The sequence below is a fragment of the Rhinatrema bivittatum genome, chromosome 13 (assembly GCF_901001135.1).
Source record: "Rhinatrema bivittatum chromosome 13, aRhiBiv1.1, whole genome shotgun sequence".
Taxonomy (NCBI): Eukaryota; Metazoa; Chordata; class Amphibia; order Gymnophiona; family Rhinatrematidae; genus Rhinatrema; species Rhinatrema bivittatum.
The window spans coordinates 50,584,430-50,603,918 of record NC_042627.1 but is presented as its reverse complement, the minus strand read 5'-3'; the positions used below and the strand labels follow the sequence as shown (position 1 = coordinate 50,603,918).

The 19,489-nt window shown below is 41.8% G+C and overlaps 1 protein-coding gene across 1 annotated transcript in view; it reads left to right on the top strand.

Annotated features, from left to right (window-relative positions):
- UNC13C (unc-13 homolog C) overlaps positions 1-19,489 on the top strand; it is a 688,103-nt gene that overhangs the window by 451,389 nt on the left and 217,225 nt on the right. Inside the window, exon 17 of the mRNA XM_029574856.1 lies at positions 3,458-3,591. Coding sequence (XP_029430716.1) covers positions 3,458-3,591 — 134 coding nt within the window. The remainder of the gene's footprint in view (positions 1-3,457; positions 3,592-19,489) is intronic.

Sequence of the window (19,489 nt, the reverse complement as noted above, 5' to 3'; positions counted from 1 at the left end):
TTTTGCAGTGGCATTGTAATGCCCCACTGCTTAGTGCCCACTGCCCACACTGTGCTGGCTGCCAGGAAAACAGTGAGTGTCACACTTTCTATTCTACATTATTTCTCTGACACGGACAGGCTTCACAATACAGCCTGTTATACTGCACTCTCTGCCCAGTACTGCTTAGTGCCCGCTGCCTTGCAAACAGACAATAAATAACTAATCTCAAGTGTACTTAAGGCTTTAATCACCAGAAAGGAAAAAACAAAACAGCAAGCGAAGCAACACACATCTGCAATGAGACACAGATATTGTGACGCAGCGCTGCCTCACTGCTTTCTTCTCCTCTCCTGAGTGACTGCTGCTGGCACAGTGAGACTATAAAATATGCCACAGCAAAAAACTTTACCAAGAACTCGGAGAGAGCTCAGAGCTATGCTTTCACACAGACAATGTCTTGAGAAGCACTACAGAGCAAATCTAACACCCTCACTCTTCAAGATCAGCGTCGCTGTACCCAGCCCACAGTGATAAATCAGACTAGCAAAATGCTTCACTGTGATTTGTCATTCCTCTCATCACCTTGACAACAGGCCCATCCTCCCCTCCTCTGACTGCCTGCTCTGCACAGTATCAATGTCTAACTGTACACATGCACCTGTTGCTCTCCCTATGATTTCTATGAGTCTATTGACTATAATGGCTTATAGAAATCATTCTATTTCAAATTTAATGAAACAAATAGGATTTGCTTAATCCATGGGGCCCTTCAATTCATTTCAGGGCCCATGAAAGAATAAATTGGCCCCTATTCGTTTCATTTTTCTATTTAGTTTTAAACTAATGCATATCCCTAAGTATGTTACCTTGTTTTGTCAGAACAACAGGTTTCCTCAATCTCCATATGTTCCTCTATATCTTTTTTAGCACCTTTCTGCTACAGTGTTGGTTACCTCTGTGGTTTTTATTTCTATAGACTCCACACTTCAGTGAATCTCCTCCTCCATCATGACTGGTATTCTTCTAATTGTAGTCGTGGAGGAGCCAGGTATGAATTGGAATCCCTGCCCTTCCTAATTTTAGGACTACTACTCCCAGAGCCCTGTAATCCCAGAACCACTTGGGGGTTTCCTCCTTCCCCCTAAAGAGCCTGGGAATTTGAAGGAACCTCTCTCTATCTCTTAATGTTGGAATCGTTCTGCCTCATAACACTTAAACATAGGTTATATGTGCTTCAATAGCTTTGAAATTTACCTACTTATAATCCTTTGTTTCTCTAATGGTGACAAATTGTCAGCAATGTTCTTAGAATTTAATGTGATCTTGACTAAACCATTTTGAAATTCTCTTTAGCTTTACTAGAGTTGGAAGTGGTTTTGCAATTCAGCTGTTTATACAAAGTACAGATTAATAATAATTTATGTAATATTCCACTGCAGGTTAAAAACAAATGCTATTCCATCTTGTAGAAATACAGTGCTTTCCACCTTTACAGATTCTCTTTCATTAGCTGTAATTTAATTGACATAAAGATAACTTTTCATTAATTTATGATGACTGTTAAAAGAGGGGCGAACCCTGTGTCTAATTACAGAATAAATACCAGCTTCAGACGGTAATAAAGAAAGGGGTTTATTAATACAGGTAATTATATAGAGGAAGGCGGATAATTCCTCTAGGAGCAGAAAAATACAGAAAGAATTTAGTACAAGCAAAGGTGTACAAGGTCTGTTTAAAATCTGCTCAGAGATCTTAACATGTGCATCAGCTTATAAAGGGTCTGGGGTCTGCTATTATCAGTCATCTGCATAATCCACACCCTTTACCTTTAATAGCCAATCGATATATATGTTAACATGTGTACTTTAGCTTGCTCTTACTATAGGCCACAGGCCTCTTCTTATCAGTTAGAATAACAAACTTAGTTCCATCCTTCCAGGAATGATGTCATCTGTGCTGGATGATTCTCTGGCAAGTTCAATGATCAGTGCTTCATAGTGCTATAACTACATATGTGCAGGATATATGCAGTGCACTATTCTACATGACAATACGTAGATCTTGCATAAAGAGATACAATGTCAGCTTCAGCTGGTATATTTCAACCAAAGAGTACAAACAAGATGTATTTAAAAGCATTGACAAAGCAGGCCTTGTTTTTTCACAGAGGCATTATGGTTCAAGGATATGTCACTAGATTTTTTTTTCAGGATTTACTGCTAGATTGAATAGAAATTAAGAAAACGGCTGCTGGGCCCAAAGTCTCCATTTTCCTGTTCCTCTATATTTTATCGTGCTTTGGATCACCGATTGCGGGGTCACTTCAGAAGTACTCAAATAGTGGTCTCGAGATTGATAAAAAAAAAAAAAGAAAGAGGTGAAGTATTGCACCTTTTGTGTCTAGTGGTGTTTTCATAGATCCCAATTAATTTAGAAACATCCATTTTTATTGCAAAATAGGAACATTTAGGGAAAACTAGCGTTATATGTCTTCACCTTAGGGCCGGATTTTCAAAGGATTACGCGCGCTGGGCCTATTTTCAAAAGGCCCGACGACGTGTGTAAAGCCCTGGGACGCATATAAGTCCCGGGGCTTTACTAAAGGGGTGGGAAGGGGGCAGGGCATGGGCTGGGGTGCCTGGGGGTGGGGTGAGAGGCTCCTGGCACAGCAGCCATTTGCCGCTGTGTGGGAGATCGCGCACCAGCCAACTGCCGGCTCGCGCAACTTACTTCAGCCACAGGGGAAGTAAGGGGAAGGAGGCACGGGCTCAGCACATGGAAGGTGCACAATTGTGCACCCCCTTGCATGAGCCGACCCCCGATTTTATAACTTGCACGCCGCAAGTTATAAAATCGGGTGTACATGTGCGCGTGCTGGGTAGTGCATGCACATGAACGCCCGCGCACACCTTTTAAAATCTACCCCTTAGTGTAATAAGGACTGTAGAAGGACTCTCCTATTCATGGCAAATTTGAGATATGCCATGGTTTGGTATACTACTGCTTTATTATCTTTTCTCTTAGAAATCGTTTTTTACAATTTTTGTTTTGAGACTCGGCAAAAAAAAGTTATTCTTGAAACTTTATTTCCTCCTTTTTGTATGCCTTGTTGCATGCTAAAATATCTGATGGTTAGGAGAGAGAAAATATCCTGCTAAGTAAATTAGCTGGATAAACATATCCATCTAACTTAGCTGGATAAGTCTGAATATTGCCACTTATCTGGCTAGGTTAGCCAGATAAGTAACTCATCCCTGGAACACCCCATTCCACCCACTCCTTAGCTGAATAATTATTTGGCCAGATAAATAATTATCCATCTAAGTGGCGACAGCTGAATACAACCTGCCATTAAATGCTGCTACTTTGCCAAATAAGTCCCAACCTATCCAGATAAGTGGCACCGAATATCAGGGCCTTGATATCAATCTGTGATATTACAATTTATTGGCTTGTTTTTTCCAATCACACATAGGGTAAGAAGCAAGATATTCCTCGGGAAGATCAAGGACCTACCATCAAGAATCTGGAATTTTGGCCAAAGCTAATTACTCTAATGGTCACCATTATTGATGAGGATAAGACAGCATACACACCTGTTCTCAATCAGTAAGTACTTCTTTGACACATCTTTAAAAACAGTATAATTAAAAAAGTGGAAAGCACATAGGAACAAAGGGCCAAATTTTAAAAAGCCAGCGCGCGCAAAAACCGGGGGATATGCACATGGCTGGGACGTGTGTGCGCTGCACGCATTTTACAAATGGCCCAGCCACGCACGTACCCCCTGATACGCACTGAAGTGCCGGGCTGTGTGAAAGGGGCGGGCCAGGGGGTGGGGCGGGAGCCGACTGGGACAGCGGCCATTAGGCCCTGTCCCGGGAAAGCACATGCCGGCAGCTGGCCAGCGCGCATACCATACTTCTGCTCATCAGAGCAGGTAAGTTTAAAAACAACAACAATAAAAAAAAAGCTAGGTAAGTAGGGGTTAGGGGTCAGGGAGGAGAGGGGAAAAGGGAGGAAGGATAGTTAGGGGGATAGGAAAGTTCCCTCCCAGTCCGCTCCTTAATGGGAGCGGTCTGGGAAGGAACTGGGAAAAAGTGGGATCATCTCGCTGGGTGTATTTAAAAAAAAATCTCCTCCTGCACATGTGAGTGGGGCACCTGCATGCACATGCGCACGCTGATACAGAGTTGGGCACGCATGTGCGCTTGGGAATTGGATTTTATAACATGCTCACGTCGGCACGCATGTTAAAAATCTACCCTTTGAAAAGGGTTTAGATGCTTAAATTGGGGAGTTTAGAGGCTGATATTCCAAAACAGCTGAGTTGCTGTATGTAGAAACTTATGTTAGGTGCTTAAATCAGGTGCCTATTTTCAGCTGAATTTAGAGCCTACTTTTTCAGCTATAAATTCACCTAATAGTTTTGATTAACTCTCCTAAGGATTTAGGTTCCAATCTTGGGTAGCCCATGCAGTTACAAAGTATGAAGGTACTTATATGACATATACTTTGCAGCTGATTTTCAAAAAGAAACTGCCCAGTTATATTTCCTTTGAAAATGAGGTAGCATAAAGTATGAGTACAGAAAGGGCCCGTGTACTTTGAATCTGCTAATTGTGCAGGTAGCGAGGGGAGAGGAGTGTAAAATAGCACATGCACATTTGAAAATGCCAAATAGGCATGCTGTTTTGCTCCTCTGACCTGGGCAGACCCAAAGGAACTCCCCTTTTTAATTTGGCTAAAAATGTCCCGCCTATGCTTTTTAGCCATTCTGAAGGCAATCCTCCAAACAGATCTGTTCACCCATGTGTAATGGCTTTGAAAAGTTTCCTCTTATTACTTAACTGAATCAAAAATATCAAATTGCTAACAAGGCAATGTGGTGGTTGTCCCCAGCTGGGCCTCTCAAGAGCTCTGACAATTATACGATTTCCTTGGAATACTCTAACAGCTTGTGGTTTGCAATGTGTCAAGCTACCAGATTGGTAATCAGTGACTGCTCATTTATTTATTCTACAGTTGCATAACTAAGGTATAGCACATAAAGGGGTTGACTATTGCAGTACCGAGACACTATCTGCTATAAAACCCTGACTCACAGACTAGTCAGACTCTCAGCATGATCTTCTACAGATGTTCTTAAGGCAATTACAGCAGATTTTACTTATGCATTATAGATCAATCAGCGTGGTTCCACATTGCCCAAGTATAGAATTTACTATTCAAAAGAAAAAGATATTTCTTGGCAGCATCATATTCTGTTCATTACTATTATTAATTTAATGAAGCTTGGGCAAGAATAGTTTCCCTTATCAGACTCATCCCTTTGGGTCAAACTTTCATTGCAGTGTGGTTTGAATGGTGCTCTATCATTGGAGCCTTAAAGACTCCCTAGTTGTCACTGCATGACTAATGCATAGGGCTGCCAGCTGCCTCCAGTTTGTACCCTCAGGCTGATCCAGTTCTGGATTTACCCCACTGCATGCATTAACTTGTACTCCTTTCTTTCCTTTAAAAAAAAATTATCTAAATTAAAAATCTGTGTATATGCAATGGAGTAAAATCAGAACTAGATCAGGCTGTTAGTAAGAGAAAACAGAGTCACCTGGAGGTGCTAATTAAACATGTACTGTGACTTTTAAAACGCAAGATGTAATCTGTGGTGGTTTGTGGTGATTATTTCTTCCATTTTATTTTGCTGCAGAAAGAATAAAGTAAATATTTAATATCTCCTTCAATAGAAGAATATTCCATCTGTTTGCTTTTACAGACTGTTAGGTAGAGATGTGAATCGTGTCCTCGATCGTCTTAACGATCGATTTCGGCTGGGAGGGGGAGGGAATCGTATTGTTGCCGTTTGGGTGTGTAAACTATCATGAAAAATCGTTAAAATCGTGAGCCGGCACACTAAACCCCCCTAAAACCCCCCCCGACCCTTTAAATTAAATCCCCCCCCCCCCCGAACCCCCCCCCCCCCCAAATGCTTTAAATTACCTGGGGATCCGGCGGTGGTCCAGAACGGCGGTGGTCCGGAACGGTCCCCTCAATAGAATCGTGTTGTCTTCAGCCGGCGCCATTTTTCAAAATGGCCGCCGCAAAATGGCGGCGGCCATAGACAAAAACGATTCGACGGAGGAGGTCGTTCCGGACCCCCGCTGGACTTTTGGCAAGTCTTGTGGGGGTCAGGAGGTCCCCCCAAGCTGGCCAAAAGTTTCCTGGGAGTCCAGCGGGGTTCCGGGAGCGATTTCTTGCCGCAAATCGTTTTCGTACGGAAAATGGCGCCGGCAGGAGATCGAGTGCAGGAGGTCATTCAGCGGCGGTCCGGAACCCCCGCTGAACGACCTCCTGCAGTCGATCTCCTGCCGGCGCCATTTTCCGTACGAAAACGATTCGCGGCAAGAAATCGCTCCCGGAACCCCGCTGGACTCCCAGGAAACTTTTGGCCAGCTTGGGGGGGCCTCCTGACCCCCACAAGACTTGTCAAAAGTCCAGCGGGGGTCCAGAATGACCTCCTAGGTCGAATCGTTTTTGTCTATGGCCGCCGCCATTTTGCGGCGGCCATTTTGAAAAATGGCGCCGGCTGAAGACAACACGATTCTATTGAGGGGGCCATTCTGGACCGCCGCCGTTCTGGACCACCACCGGATCCCCAGGTAATTTAAAGCATTGGGGGGGGGGTTCGGGAGGGTGGGGGATTTAATTTAAAGGGTCGGGGGTGGGTTTTAGGGGGTTTTAGTGTGCCGGTTTTCCTGCCCTCCCCCTTCCCCCGATTTACGATTTTTTAACGATAAATCGGGGGAATTGGTATTGTATCGTGGCCCTAACGATTTTTTGACGATTTAAAATATATCGGACGATATTTTAAATCATCAAAAAACGATTCACATCCCTACTGTTAGGCACTGCCAGGGGCTTTGGTAATAAGACATGCTAGCTCTACATGAACAGTAATTTCTTCTACCAGAACTGTTAAAGAGGAGATCTCATTTATAATAGGAGCCATGATCAATTGATAGAATTAAAGTCCTGTATCAGATGGAGTTTTGCACAGTGGTATCCAAAACTGGTAGCCCCAGCCTGTTCAAGTTTTCAGCTTATCCACAATGCATATGCATGAAATATATTTGCATTTTGTGGATATCTTATGCACATTCATTCTATTGTGCATTGCGGATATCTCATGCATATTCATTATGAATTTTCTGAAACCTGATCAGCAAGGGTACCTGAGGACAGATTTGGGGACCACTGGAGCACCCAAGTATCTTTCAGCAATCAGGCCAGTATCTAGAGATGTGAGCCATGGCAGTTGAAATAAAGTGGGGATGTGTATTCATTTGAAATGAAATTGGAAATAAAGAAATTTCTTTCATTTCAATTTTTTGTTTTATTTTTTTCTAGTGAAGCCAAGTTCAAGAGGAGGAGGAGGTGATTATGGAAGGATTAGGATTAAAGTTGTTGTAGATATATTTAGAAATGAAGTCTGAAGAAATTGATTCATGTAGTGGCTGATTCTGTTGAAAGTTTGATGCAAGGGTGGTATTCAAATATTGTTTAGGTTTTGGATAAGATTTCCCCATGGAAGAAGTAGGTGAGGAAGAGTTTAAGAATATGTCCTGGTCTTCTGCGTCTCTAAAAAGGTTTAAAAGGTTGTAAGATAGTTGGAGAGGTGTTGAGTCACCTGGCTCAGTGGGTGGGAGGAGATGGAGACTGGCAGCAAATAGGTCTTACTTGGTTATTACTCGACTTAAGAAAAGAAGTGGTTCCTAACACAATTAAGGCAGCATAGATTAGAATAAGCCAGTAGAGGTTTTTCAGAGAGTAAATGTTTTACTAGGGAAGGTTGAGGTAAAAGGAGAGATTCCTAGTTGTAAGGAGTTTTAAGATTTTGCTGTGGGAAAATTAGGGGGTTACAAGAAGCGTTGTGAGTTAATGTCCAGGGGATACTATTGGGATCAGGGAATGATGTTGAGCATTTTGGAACTTTGTTTTGTTTTGGTAGAGGGTCCAAGGAGAATTTTAAATAGGAATCATAATACGTATTGTATGCTTGACACATGTATTGCAGGCCTGGTAAAATCTTTAGTGGATACTGGATACAGGCTTGGCAATTTTGGCTAAGATGTTGAATAATTTCTTGAGTGAGGGAATATTGCCAGGAAGATGAAAATGTTCTATAAAGATTCCAGTTTTGAAGAAACCTACCTGAGACTGAGATGGGTCTATTTGTGGGAATTATAGACCAGTAAGTCAGTTTTACCTTTGTGATGAAGATTTTGGAAAAAGTGGTGACTGATCAGGTAACATAGATTGTGGAGGATACTTGAAGTTTAGATGAATGTCAAGCTAGATTTTGGAAACAGCATAGCACAGAGACAGTTTTGTTGGCTCTGTAGGATAGATAGCGGACTCAAGTCCTCATTATCCTGTTATATTTGTCCTGTGCTTAAACTTGGTAAATCATTACATCTTAATTACAAGGCATAAATAAATTGGGTTAGGTGGAGTTGTATTATATTTGATTGCTTTTTCCTACATGAGAGATCATTTTCAATTAAGATAGATAATGTGTCCACTAGTTTTTCCCACATGCAGTGTGGTGGCCCCCAAGGCTCAGCATTGACACCATTGCTTTATGAGTTCTTTAGGGCTGGAAATCCAAGCTGTGGGGTTGGCAAGCTACATATCAGCTGATAACATCCAATTGGTTGTCTCTGTGGTGGGAGTGGGATTGGCTGTTGGTGAATGACTTCGTGTGTAATGTATAAAAAATTGGAGATTCTGAGGATGGGTGTCTCAGGAGTAAGATCATCCTCTTTGAGGATTTTAATGGAGGATGACTTGGTTCTTATTGTGGAAGTGGTTACAGATTTCTCAGTACAGGTGGATGCCATGTTTAATTTTGGCTCAGAAGGCTTTTTTTAAAATTATGGATAGACAGTAGATCGTGGCCTTTTTTTGGATGTGCACCCATTTAAGATGGTGGTACATTCTTTTATAATTTTAGTATTGGATTATTGTAGCATCTTATGGGTGGGCCTTTGGATAGGCTCATCCATAGACTGCAGTTGCCCCAGAATACTGCAGCCCAAGTCATTTTAAGGAAGGCAAGTTAGGTCCCAATAAGATCTTTGTTTCATAGGCTGCATTACCCTCCAATTAAAGAGCAACCTAAGTTTAAAATTCTGATGTTGGCTCATTGAGTGATAAGAGGCAATGGGCCTGATTATTTGTGGGACCGACTAGGCTGGTATATACTGGGTTGAGTTCCCTGATCTAGCCAGGCAGCATTACTTGAGATGCTATCCTTTTGGAAACTGAGGATAGCCCAGATGAGAGCCACAGCCATTTCTGTGATGGTGCTTTGTGGAATGTGCTGCTTGTAGATTTGAATTTTGAGGTACATTATACCCAGATTTGTAAATAACAGAATGTTTCCTGGTACTTAGGTTGTAGTCTGGAAATAGAGGAGGACTTAAGGGTCTATTTTGGTGTTAGGAAGAAGATGGACTTCTTGACCTCATAGATATGTGTTCTATATTTTGATTGAATTAATTGTATTGGATTAGTTGTTATGTAAGAATTTCATGTGTTTAATTGTAAATTGACATGGGCATTCACTTTGGGAACTTGAGAAAGAAGTTGACAAGTTTTTTAAATAGATAAAATGAAACAAAAGAAAAACAAATGGAATTTTGTTCATTTTCCTTTGTGTTATTTTAAAAATGAAAGCTAGCTTGCGGCTGGTAGGGTTATGCATTTGTTTTTTAAAAAATGCAAAAAACGCAGTGAATGAGGCTTGTTGAGAATTGAAAATAGCCTCCAGTGAAAATACCCAAACATTTTATGGTATTTTTATGTTTATTGCATTAAAAAAACAAACAAAAAAACATATAAAGTAGCTGTCTTAATCACAGAGGGAGAGTGAGATCCCACAGAGACAGCCAGGGCAAGGAGAGAGTGACAAGAAAAAAGATAGAGTGTTGCCAGAAATGAAAGGGCTTTGTACCCACTGTCTTGAAAACCCACATAGGATGAGGTAAGTGATAGGGGTGATGTGGAAGTGTAACCCACCCACCCCCCTCTCAATATTAACCTTTGACCCTGTGGAAATGGCCACTGCTTGGGAAACAGCCAGGAGGAAAGAGGGAGGCAGGCTTTGGTTGTTTCCACACACAAACTTTATTGTTTCTGAATTGTGGAATTTAAGATTTATATTAGATTCTGAATTGTCCCTATCAGACCAAATCCAAAAAGTGGCAGAGACTGCATTTTTTAAACTTAGGTTATATCATTTTTTCACCAGAGGACCTATGCCTAGAATTTCAGGCTTTGGTACTTTTACAGCTTGACCACTGTAAGTCACTATACGGATGGTTGCCAAAATGTTTGTTACGTGTCTTGCAACTGATTCAGATTGCGGCTGTCCAAATGTTATTTGGTCTTCAGTTAAGAGAGAGCCTTACCCATTTCCTAAAAAAATTACACTGGCTACCAGTCGTACAGCGAGTTCATTTTAAGTTCTCTACTTCCTAGAGCCATTTATTCTGATGACTTTTGTTTAAAGAATGTAATACACTATACTCCTTGCTCCCTCTGTTCTGCATCACAAGAATTGTTAATGGTACCATCATTGTCAATAGCAAAGTTATCAATGGCTGGACCCAAAGCATTTTCGATCTTGGGACCGACTCTTTGGAATGCTTTGCCTTGGGAGGTGGCAAAGCAAAAGATGAAAACCATGTTGTTTTTAGAGGCTTTTAATTAATTGCTGGTATACCATATGTGGAATTATTATGTATTATCGTATTATTATGTATGTGAGATTTAATCCACACTGATATTTAAGAAAATGCAGAACAGATGCAAAATAAATAAATAAATACATTTACAAAACACAAAATACAAAAAAAGGCTGCTTACCTCTGCAGCCCTTAAAGTAATTCAAAATTGTCGAATATAAATAGTATGTCTATAGAATGGCTTCCCTTCTTCCAACCTTTCTGGACCCTGTCTTCTTATCTTCTTGAAGGGATCCTCCCTGGGCTCAGAATGCCTTGCTGGATTGGCACAAGGAGGACCAGGCCAGGTAGCTGTAACTGGTCCTTTAAGATGTTCTGAGGGAATTTCCTATACAGTCCATCACAGGCTCCCCAAAAAATTCAGTTTAGGCTATGCCTCTGGAGGAATGAATAAAAATAAACAAGTATGGAAAGTTCTGTCCACCTCCTTGCTCCATTTAATCCTCTCCAATCTATGTAGTTTTAGGGTCCAAATTGTATGTATGTCTCTAGTGGTACATCACTTAGTGCTCCATGCATAAGTGATTAATACATTTTAAATAAAGAAAGAAAGACAAATGAACTAAAAGGCACTTTGCAAAAATCAATTTCCTCCAAGGATTTGAAAGTTCTTCAAGGACTCGATGAGTGTATTTTATTTATTTCGTGTTTATAATCTGCCTTTCCAATATTGCTCAAGGCTAACAGCATAATTAAAAACAAAAACAATGTGATTTTTAAAAATCCAATTACAAAACACATCAACAATAAAACAAAATCAAGGAAAGAAAAACATAAAAACTTGGAACAGTCTCCATAAAACCAGTATACTAAAAATTACTCATCAAAATAAGGATCAATGGATAACGAACCTAAAAAACCTAATGGCACATTATAAATTATCATTAGTTCAATCAATTAAAATCAATCAGATGTTAATTAAATACAGTAATAAAAGCTGTGCAGTAATAAAAAGCCACATCCTATTCAAATTCCTAAATTTAAAAGGTTACACATAATGCCATAAAATAGTCATCAATATCAGTTAAAATAAATCGGACCCTACTTAATTAAATGCAGTAATAAAGTAGTTTAAATTCCAAAATTTGAGATAATCAGCATTGCCTCTCTTGGCAGAGCTCCTCAGCCCTGGAACAGCACAAGAAAAAGTCTGATTCAGTATCTCTGTAATTTCTCCTCAGTGGATGATGGAATTTGGAGAAACGCCTCATGGGCTGATCTTAAAGTCCATTAGGGGTATAATTTCAGAGCCTTTTCTTTAAATTCAAGGGGTCAAGAATATTTAATAAGCTAATGACAGCATTTTAAATTATGCCTGGTAAACATCTGGTTTACCAGTGCAGGTCTTTTAAAAGGAGGTTAATGTGGTCTATAAGATTACAGTCTATCAATAAATGTACAGCTGTATTATGAACTAATTGTAATTTCCAATTGTCTTTTAGAGCTGCACACTTCCATCCCATTCAAGTATAGCCCTCTCACTCTCCTCCTGCACTACACTCCTCACACTATCTCGATGTAGCCTTCTCTCTCCTCCTTTACTTCTCCCCCATTATGCTCCTTGTTCTTCGATTCCAGATGCAGATTTCTTTCTCTTTGCCCCCTTTCTGAGCTCAGCCCTCTCTTTCTTCACAACCTCCACAGCAGCCATCTCTTCTATTAATCATATGCTTTTCCCAGAGTATGTATATGCATTGGGTGTAGGGGAACTGTGTTCACCTAGTTAAAATTTTATCTTTCAGATAGGAAGTATATATGGCACTAGGGGTCTGGTCCGACTGGCCCACAAGTATTGGGTGCCTGGCAGCAGGGGATTCTTACCTCACTGTCCTCACTTCTTACAGTGATATCACCTCAGATGACGTGGAATGAGGGGCGGACCTGGTTGGGAGGGTGGAGAGCAGTGCGAGTAGTCTCGCGAAAGATGGGCTTTGGTCATTTAAAGCCTGGCACAGTGAGGGACCCGCCATGTTTGCAATTGCAGCTCTCGACTCTTGTGTCACATCTCGGCAGTCCATCATGGCCACGTGTGTCCTGGGCAGACAGTTGGCTTTCAGAGGTATTTTCGATCTGTGTTTGCCATGCTATTGCTCAATTGCGGTCAACAGGACAGAGATAGGCTGAGAGTGCATCCAAGATCGGTGATCCATTGGTGTGGCAGACCAGACTAGCAGTATTGGGTGAAGGCATCTTCAGCGGGAGTGGTACAGCAGTGAGAGCAGCTGAGTGAACAGTGAAGTGATAGTACGGAGCAGAGGTATCGTCTGAGTGGATAGCAGCAGTTTACAGAGACTGAGAAGCACACAGTCTAAACCATATTACAAGGTGACTTTGCATAGGACCCTTTACAATACGGGGGAAGCCCTCAAACTGAGTTGGTATATGAGGGGAGGGGGCACCTGAGCAGAGTCACATTTGAAGAAGGTGGTCTTGTCCAGAGCAATGGAAAACAGCAGGTAGTCACACAGCCTGCATTCAAACTTGTTCTACACTACTACTCCTGACATTGGCTCTGCCATCCATGTGATGCTGGAGACCATGGCAAGGAGGAGGTGGCCTGAGTCCAAGGGTGAGCGCAAGAAGGAGCATGATGCAATGAAAACAATGCCAGTGAGATGCAGGCACCAAGGCAGATGGCAAATCGTGATGCTGAGACTTTGTCCCCAAGTTCGCAGAATTCACCACCTCAAGTGGATGGACTGTCAGGAGACCTCCCAAACCTACTGACGGGGCCCTCCCATGGGCTCTGATGGGGGGGGGGGGGGATGGACCCTCTATCAACTGTGGCAACTGCCTGGGTTTTCCCAGATGGGGTGTTTCCCAATCAGGGATTTAGTGACGCACATTGGTGGTCAGGAACGGCATGGGCCACGGGTGTAGCCCTGCATCAACTGCAGTATTTTGTACAAGATTGTTCAGGCGCTCACCCTCATTCTACCAACCTTGAGTCCACAGCAGTGAATGTGTTGGTCCAGTGGAGCCCTCCTGCATGTGCTAGCTACTATGCAGCATATCCCTACTACCCTAACTTTTAGGCCCATGGACTGCGCTGCTGCTGCTGGGTTGACGGGGTGCAGTGCTGCTTTCTACCCGGGATTCGGGCATGTCCAGTTCTCTTGGCAACAGGGCAGAGTTATATGTTACCATGGCTCAAATAAATTCTACCCCTCAACCTACCCTTGAGGGATCTTTTTCGTTGTTGGTTCTGGATGCAGTTGCAGTCCAGGCAGAGGTGTTGCATTCGCAGGATGGGGGCAGACATGACTCGCCAATCACAAGGGGCCTCAGTGGGAATGCAGTGAATGTGACTGGACCAAGCAAAGTTGTGCAATGGAGTGAGTCTGGAGAGGACCAGGGATGCAATTCACAGGCCTGTGGGGCAAAAAACGGAAGAGAGGGCAAAAGGGCAAGCCTGAGTCCAGTTCTAATAGCTCAGTCGACGCATTGTATTCTGATACCTCTTCTGATGATAGCCCTGCATGGCCCATGTCAAATGCTTTGGAGACAAGTAGAGCCTCCCCCCAGCACTGACCAATTTGTCGCAGCTATGGGAAACCATTCCCAAAGAGCTGTGGAAAAAAATCAAAAAGAGAATTTATATTGACATATTTTGTATTATGGAAGGCAGGAGAAAGAGAGATGACAAAAAGAAAGGGAAAAAGAGGGGCAAGATCGTAGGTGTAGGTAGAAAGGTCCCCAAGAATATAATTAATTGGACATGGGCCTGCCTTAGAATGATTAGTGTGGTGGGCCAGGACAACCCTTCACAATATGATCCAATGCTAAGTTATGAGGACACTATTCTCAAGGCATATAGGGACTATGAGGGTTGGGCATAGCTAAATTACAAGGAACAATTCAGGGACAAAATTGAGGAGAATTATGTCTTGGGGTACTCAGGCAAATGACTAATAAAGCGACTGATGCAAGGGACAGAAGCTTGGCAACCTTGTTACTGTCGGGATCGCCACAGTTCAGGCCAGTAATGGCAACAGTAACGTATTCTTGCACTTTAAAAATAATTATTTAAGCTGAAGATATTTGTTCATGTAACACCTCTGTTGGAAAACATGCATTGGTTACCTATTTTTTATAGGATCAAATTTAAAGTTTTATTTAGCATTTAAGTGTGTACATGAGGGTCATTCTGCATATTTGGCTGATCTTCTGATGACATTTATTCCTTCACATCGGTTGTGGTTTTCCCAACAAGAATTACTGACTGTGCCCCCACCTGTGATTATTAGATTGGAGGCAACACGGCAATCCATATTCAGTTATATATCAGCCTCACTATGGAATCCATTACCTCTAGATCTCAGGAAGTAGAAAAACTATGTAACATTTAGGAAACATGTGAAGGCATACTCAACACATAATTAAACTCTGGAATTCATTGCCAGAGTATGTAGTGAAAGCTGTTACTGTAGCTGAGTTTAAAAAAAGGTTTGGACAAGTTCCTGAAGGAAAAGTCCATAAACCATTATTAAGATGGAGTTGCAGAAATCCACTCCTTATCCCTGGGATAAGCCACATGGCATCTATGTACTCTTGTGATGTGGACTGGCCACCTTTGGAAACAGGAGCTTGATAAATCTTTGGTCTGACCCAGTATGGCAAGTCTTATGTTCTTATGTTCTAAGGCATGGTTATTCAGTAAGACTTTTGGGTAACTAGTGATATATGTTTAATATTTATTATCTATAGATAGTAATTCAGACTTAACTGTTCTTGTTTCTTGTTTTAATCTGGTATTTTTACTTGAATATATTTTTTCTTTTACTGAAATACTAGAGGAGGATTGGGGATGATTGTTGGACAGAATTGGTGAGATGTGTGTGTTTTAAATTGTGTTGATATTTTGCAAGTTTTTAATTATTGAAATTATGATACTAGTTATTTTTTTAGGATTCAAGTTTTTTGTTATTCTTTTAGTAATTATAACATTTTATAGAAATATTTATTAATTACATGGGTTATTTTTGTGTATTATTGTAAACCACTTTGATATGCTTTATTGATATTGCAGTTAAAACTGAACTAAGTGCGGGAATTAGCTACGAAAACCTCTGACTTATCTGAGTATACTCAACCAGGGTCTTGGACAGATAACATTTACCTGGATAAGTCTGAAGCATTCTGGAGGTGTTTTGGGGTAGAGTTAAATTGGCCACATAATCCAATATGCAGAGTTATTCCGCTAACTTATCTAGATAACTTTAGTTATGTGAAGAGCTGTCCTAAAGTTAGCCAGCCGGATAACTTCTCTGTTCAATGGCTTACTGAATACGGACATCTAAGAGGATAGATTTCCCTTGAAAATTAGCTACAAAGTACATAGTATAAAAAACAAACACGTGGGCCTTGCTGCTATTTCTGTGAGTCTGTTGCACTCAAGGACAATATACATATAAATCTGAAAAGCAAATATATGTAAGTATTCTCTCTCCCTTAACCTGTTGCTACCCCCCCCCCCCCCCTCACCTTGATTGGGCCATATTTGCTGCGGGTGTCATTTTCAATCAGGGTAAACTAACTCAATACATTCCTTAGTTACCTGGCTAGATTCCTTGGAAGATTATCTTCTGTGTATCTAGAGTAATTAAATCCTGTAGGTTTCCATTTTAAATGGCGGTGGTATTTTTCTTTTATTTAAAAGGTAACCAAGTTGGAGGTCCGTGGTGGCCTCTACCTTCCATTCCAGCTGAAATAGGGGGAAAGTTCTAAAAGGTTCCATGTTGGCAAAACTTGGCAGAAAACTACCTCTACTGATTGAGGGCCCTTCATCATTTCTAAAGAAGCCACATAATAGCAAAGCGAGATGTGACTTAAAAACCCGTGAAGTAGATTTTAAAAGGGTTGCGTGTGGAAAAACCAGGGAGATACACACGTAACTCAGATACATGTGGGACACACAGATTTTATAAGGCCCGTGGCCACACATGTATCTCCTGGTGCGCGGATAAAACCGGTTTGGCGAAAAAGGCGTGGGGCATGGGTGGGCTGGGGCTGCACCATGCAGTCAGTTATGCACACTAGTGCGTGCCGGGATCCCATAACCAGGTAACTTTCTTCTGCTATGGGCTGCATGTAAATAGGTAAATTAAAAAAAAAAAAAAAACAAGTGTAGTCAGCGGTATTTTAAGGCTCTGGGTTAGTAGGGTAAAAGGGAGGCTAGTTAGGTAGGGGGTTTAAGAACATTTCTTTTACTGGAGAAAACTGGGAGGGATCTGGGAAATAGGCCTAATGCATCACTGCGTGCATCTACTAAATGCCTTAACGCATGCTAAAATGCCATAATGCAAGTTGATTAATGACCCGGTAAGTCTGTACCCGATTTAGCCAAGGAAAGTCTTGCCTCACCAATCGATAACAGGGTACTATCAAGCTAGGGTGAGAGAACATTGTAGAAATCTCAACTTTGTGAGACTTTCCTCACTCCAAATGACATAAAATCTTCATTGAGGGTGTACTGTGCTGTTCGTACGTCTCTGCATGTAAAACTGGCCCCTAAATCATCACTAACACCTCACCTCACACTATTAGCTGGCCCTCCTATAGTCATAAATAATTGAATACTGTGAAGGCCTCCCCAGAGGCTCTCTCTCACTCTCTCCATTCCCTCTCCCTCTCCCCCAAGCCCAGAAATGGCCGAAATGCAATTTGCAACATTTAGCGCAAATTGCATTATGGCCGTTTCAGGCATATTGCACTGCTTAACACCAGGAAAAAAAGTGTAGTTATTTCCAGTGTTAAAAACATGTGATATTGGCCCTCATTTTAATTTTTCCTGCCCAAACCTCTCCCCAATCCCGCCCCTTCAAAAAAATTTGCATTCGCCCCATGCGGTAACATGATTAACGCATGTGTTATGGCGTTAGCTCATACATTAATGCCATAACACATTTTGGTAAATGACCCTATAAGTGAGTTGTAAATAATTAAAAAATCTTAACAGACAACTCTGCAAAAATAAGGATATACTCCAGATAACAGAGTCTTCAAACTATTACACCTCAACTGCATGGGCACTGCAGGGAACCACTATCATCACAAGTCTCTGTTATCAAAGTAATTTTTGAATTTTTTTAACTTGCAATTAAAACAGTCATTTCACGTGAAAAAATATAATAACTTAGCTTTTAACTCCATGCCGCAAAAACATGTTTAACTGCCCATGTGGTTTTTAGCTGTGTGGCTGTTTGAGAATTTCCCCAAGGTCTTCTTCGGCACACACTGTATTTTCTGCTAGCTGGACTGTTAACAAGTTTATATTTCTCTGTATGGCCTGCAGCATGTTGCCAGAATTTATTATGTTAAAACTTACTTCACTGCTCCAAGCCATGAGTCTACTTTAGTCATTCCTGGAAAATGCAAAAGCTCTAGGAAATGGACTCTTAAATGTCAGTTTGTGTATGTATTGCTCTAATATGCAGCTTCTTAAGTCAACATCAAAGCAAAAAATATTGTAATGCTTGGTTGTTTACACAGATTCTTATTTTTGTATTGTCTGTACTTCATTTGGTCTCAGTTTTGAATAATATGTTCACCCATATTGAGATGTTGAATAATAATAGGCTAGGCATAGTTACAAAATAGTACATTGTTTTAACTATAGGTAAGCTTATGAGGAGGAATAATTAGTGTTTGGTTACAGCTGCAGGCTGAGAACCAAGGAAGCCAGGATTCACAATCCTGTGAATGATCCTTGTGATCTTGGACAGTCAATTCATCCTCCATTGCCTCAGGTACAGAACTTGGACTTTAAGCCCTCTGAGGACAAGGGAATACATAATGTACCTGAATGTAACTTGCCTTGAGCTACTAATGAAAAGATGTGAGCTAAATCTAAATAAAGAATAAGATTAGATCAACCCAAACTAAGTCCATTCCTTCTTACCTACAGGCCGATACAGTAAGGGCGCGTAAGAAAAAGTGTGGCAGTGCCAGGTGCCCGCTCGTTTGCCACGCGCACAGTTCGGATCACATACCGCTCGATACAGTATTTAAATGGCATGCAAATGCAAGCCACGTCCAAAGCGCGTCCATGAAGCGCAATCCATTTTACTGTATAGAGCGCTATACAGCACCTATACAGTATCCTGGGTGCGCTGGTACCAGGAAGTGGATGGTTCTCCTATGCTCGGGCATTGGGGATTGTCAGTCCTCTCTCACCCCCCCCCCCTCCCAAAGCAAGGCGCAGGGCAAAACTCGACTCGACATGTTATTAAAGCAAATAGAAATTGTAACAAAAGTAAACTTACTGCATGCTTCCAGCAGCCCCAGTCCTCTCTCCCCTCCTCCCGAGGCGCCCACTGCGGCTCCCCTGCCTCCCGGGGGCAGCCAGCGGTGAAAACGGCTTCCAGCAGCCCTGCCAGCAAAGGTGCATGAATGCACATCCAATTTGGACGCTCAAGCAGCGAAGGCGCATGAGTGCACGCCGTGACCTGAGCGCCCGGATGCTTTAATAACATGTCGAGTCGATTTTCGCCCTGCACCTTGCTTCGGGAGGGGGGAAGAAAGGACTGGGGCTGCTGGAAGCATGCAGTAAGTTTATTTTTGTTACAATTTCTATTTGCTTTAATAACATGTTGAGTCAATTTTCGCCCTGCACCTTGCTTCGGGAGGGGGGAGAGAGGACTGGCAATCCCCGATGCCCGAGCATAGGAGAACCAGGCCACACCATGTTACTCGCTTGC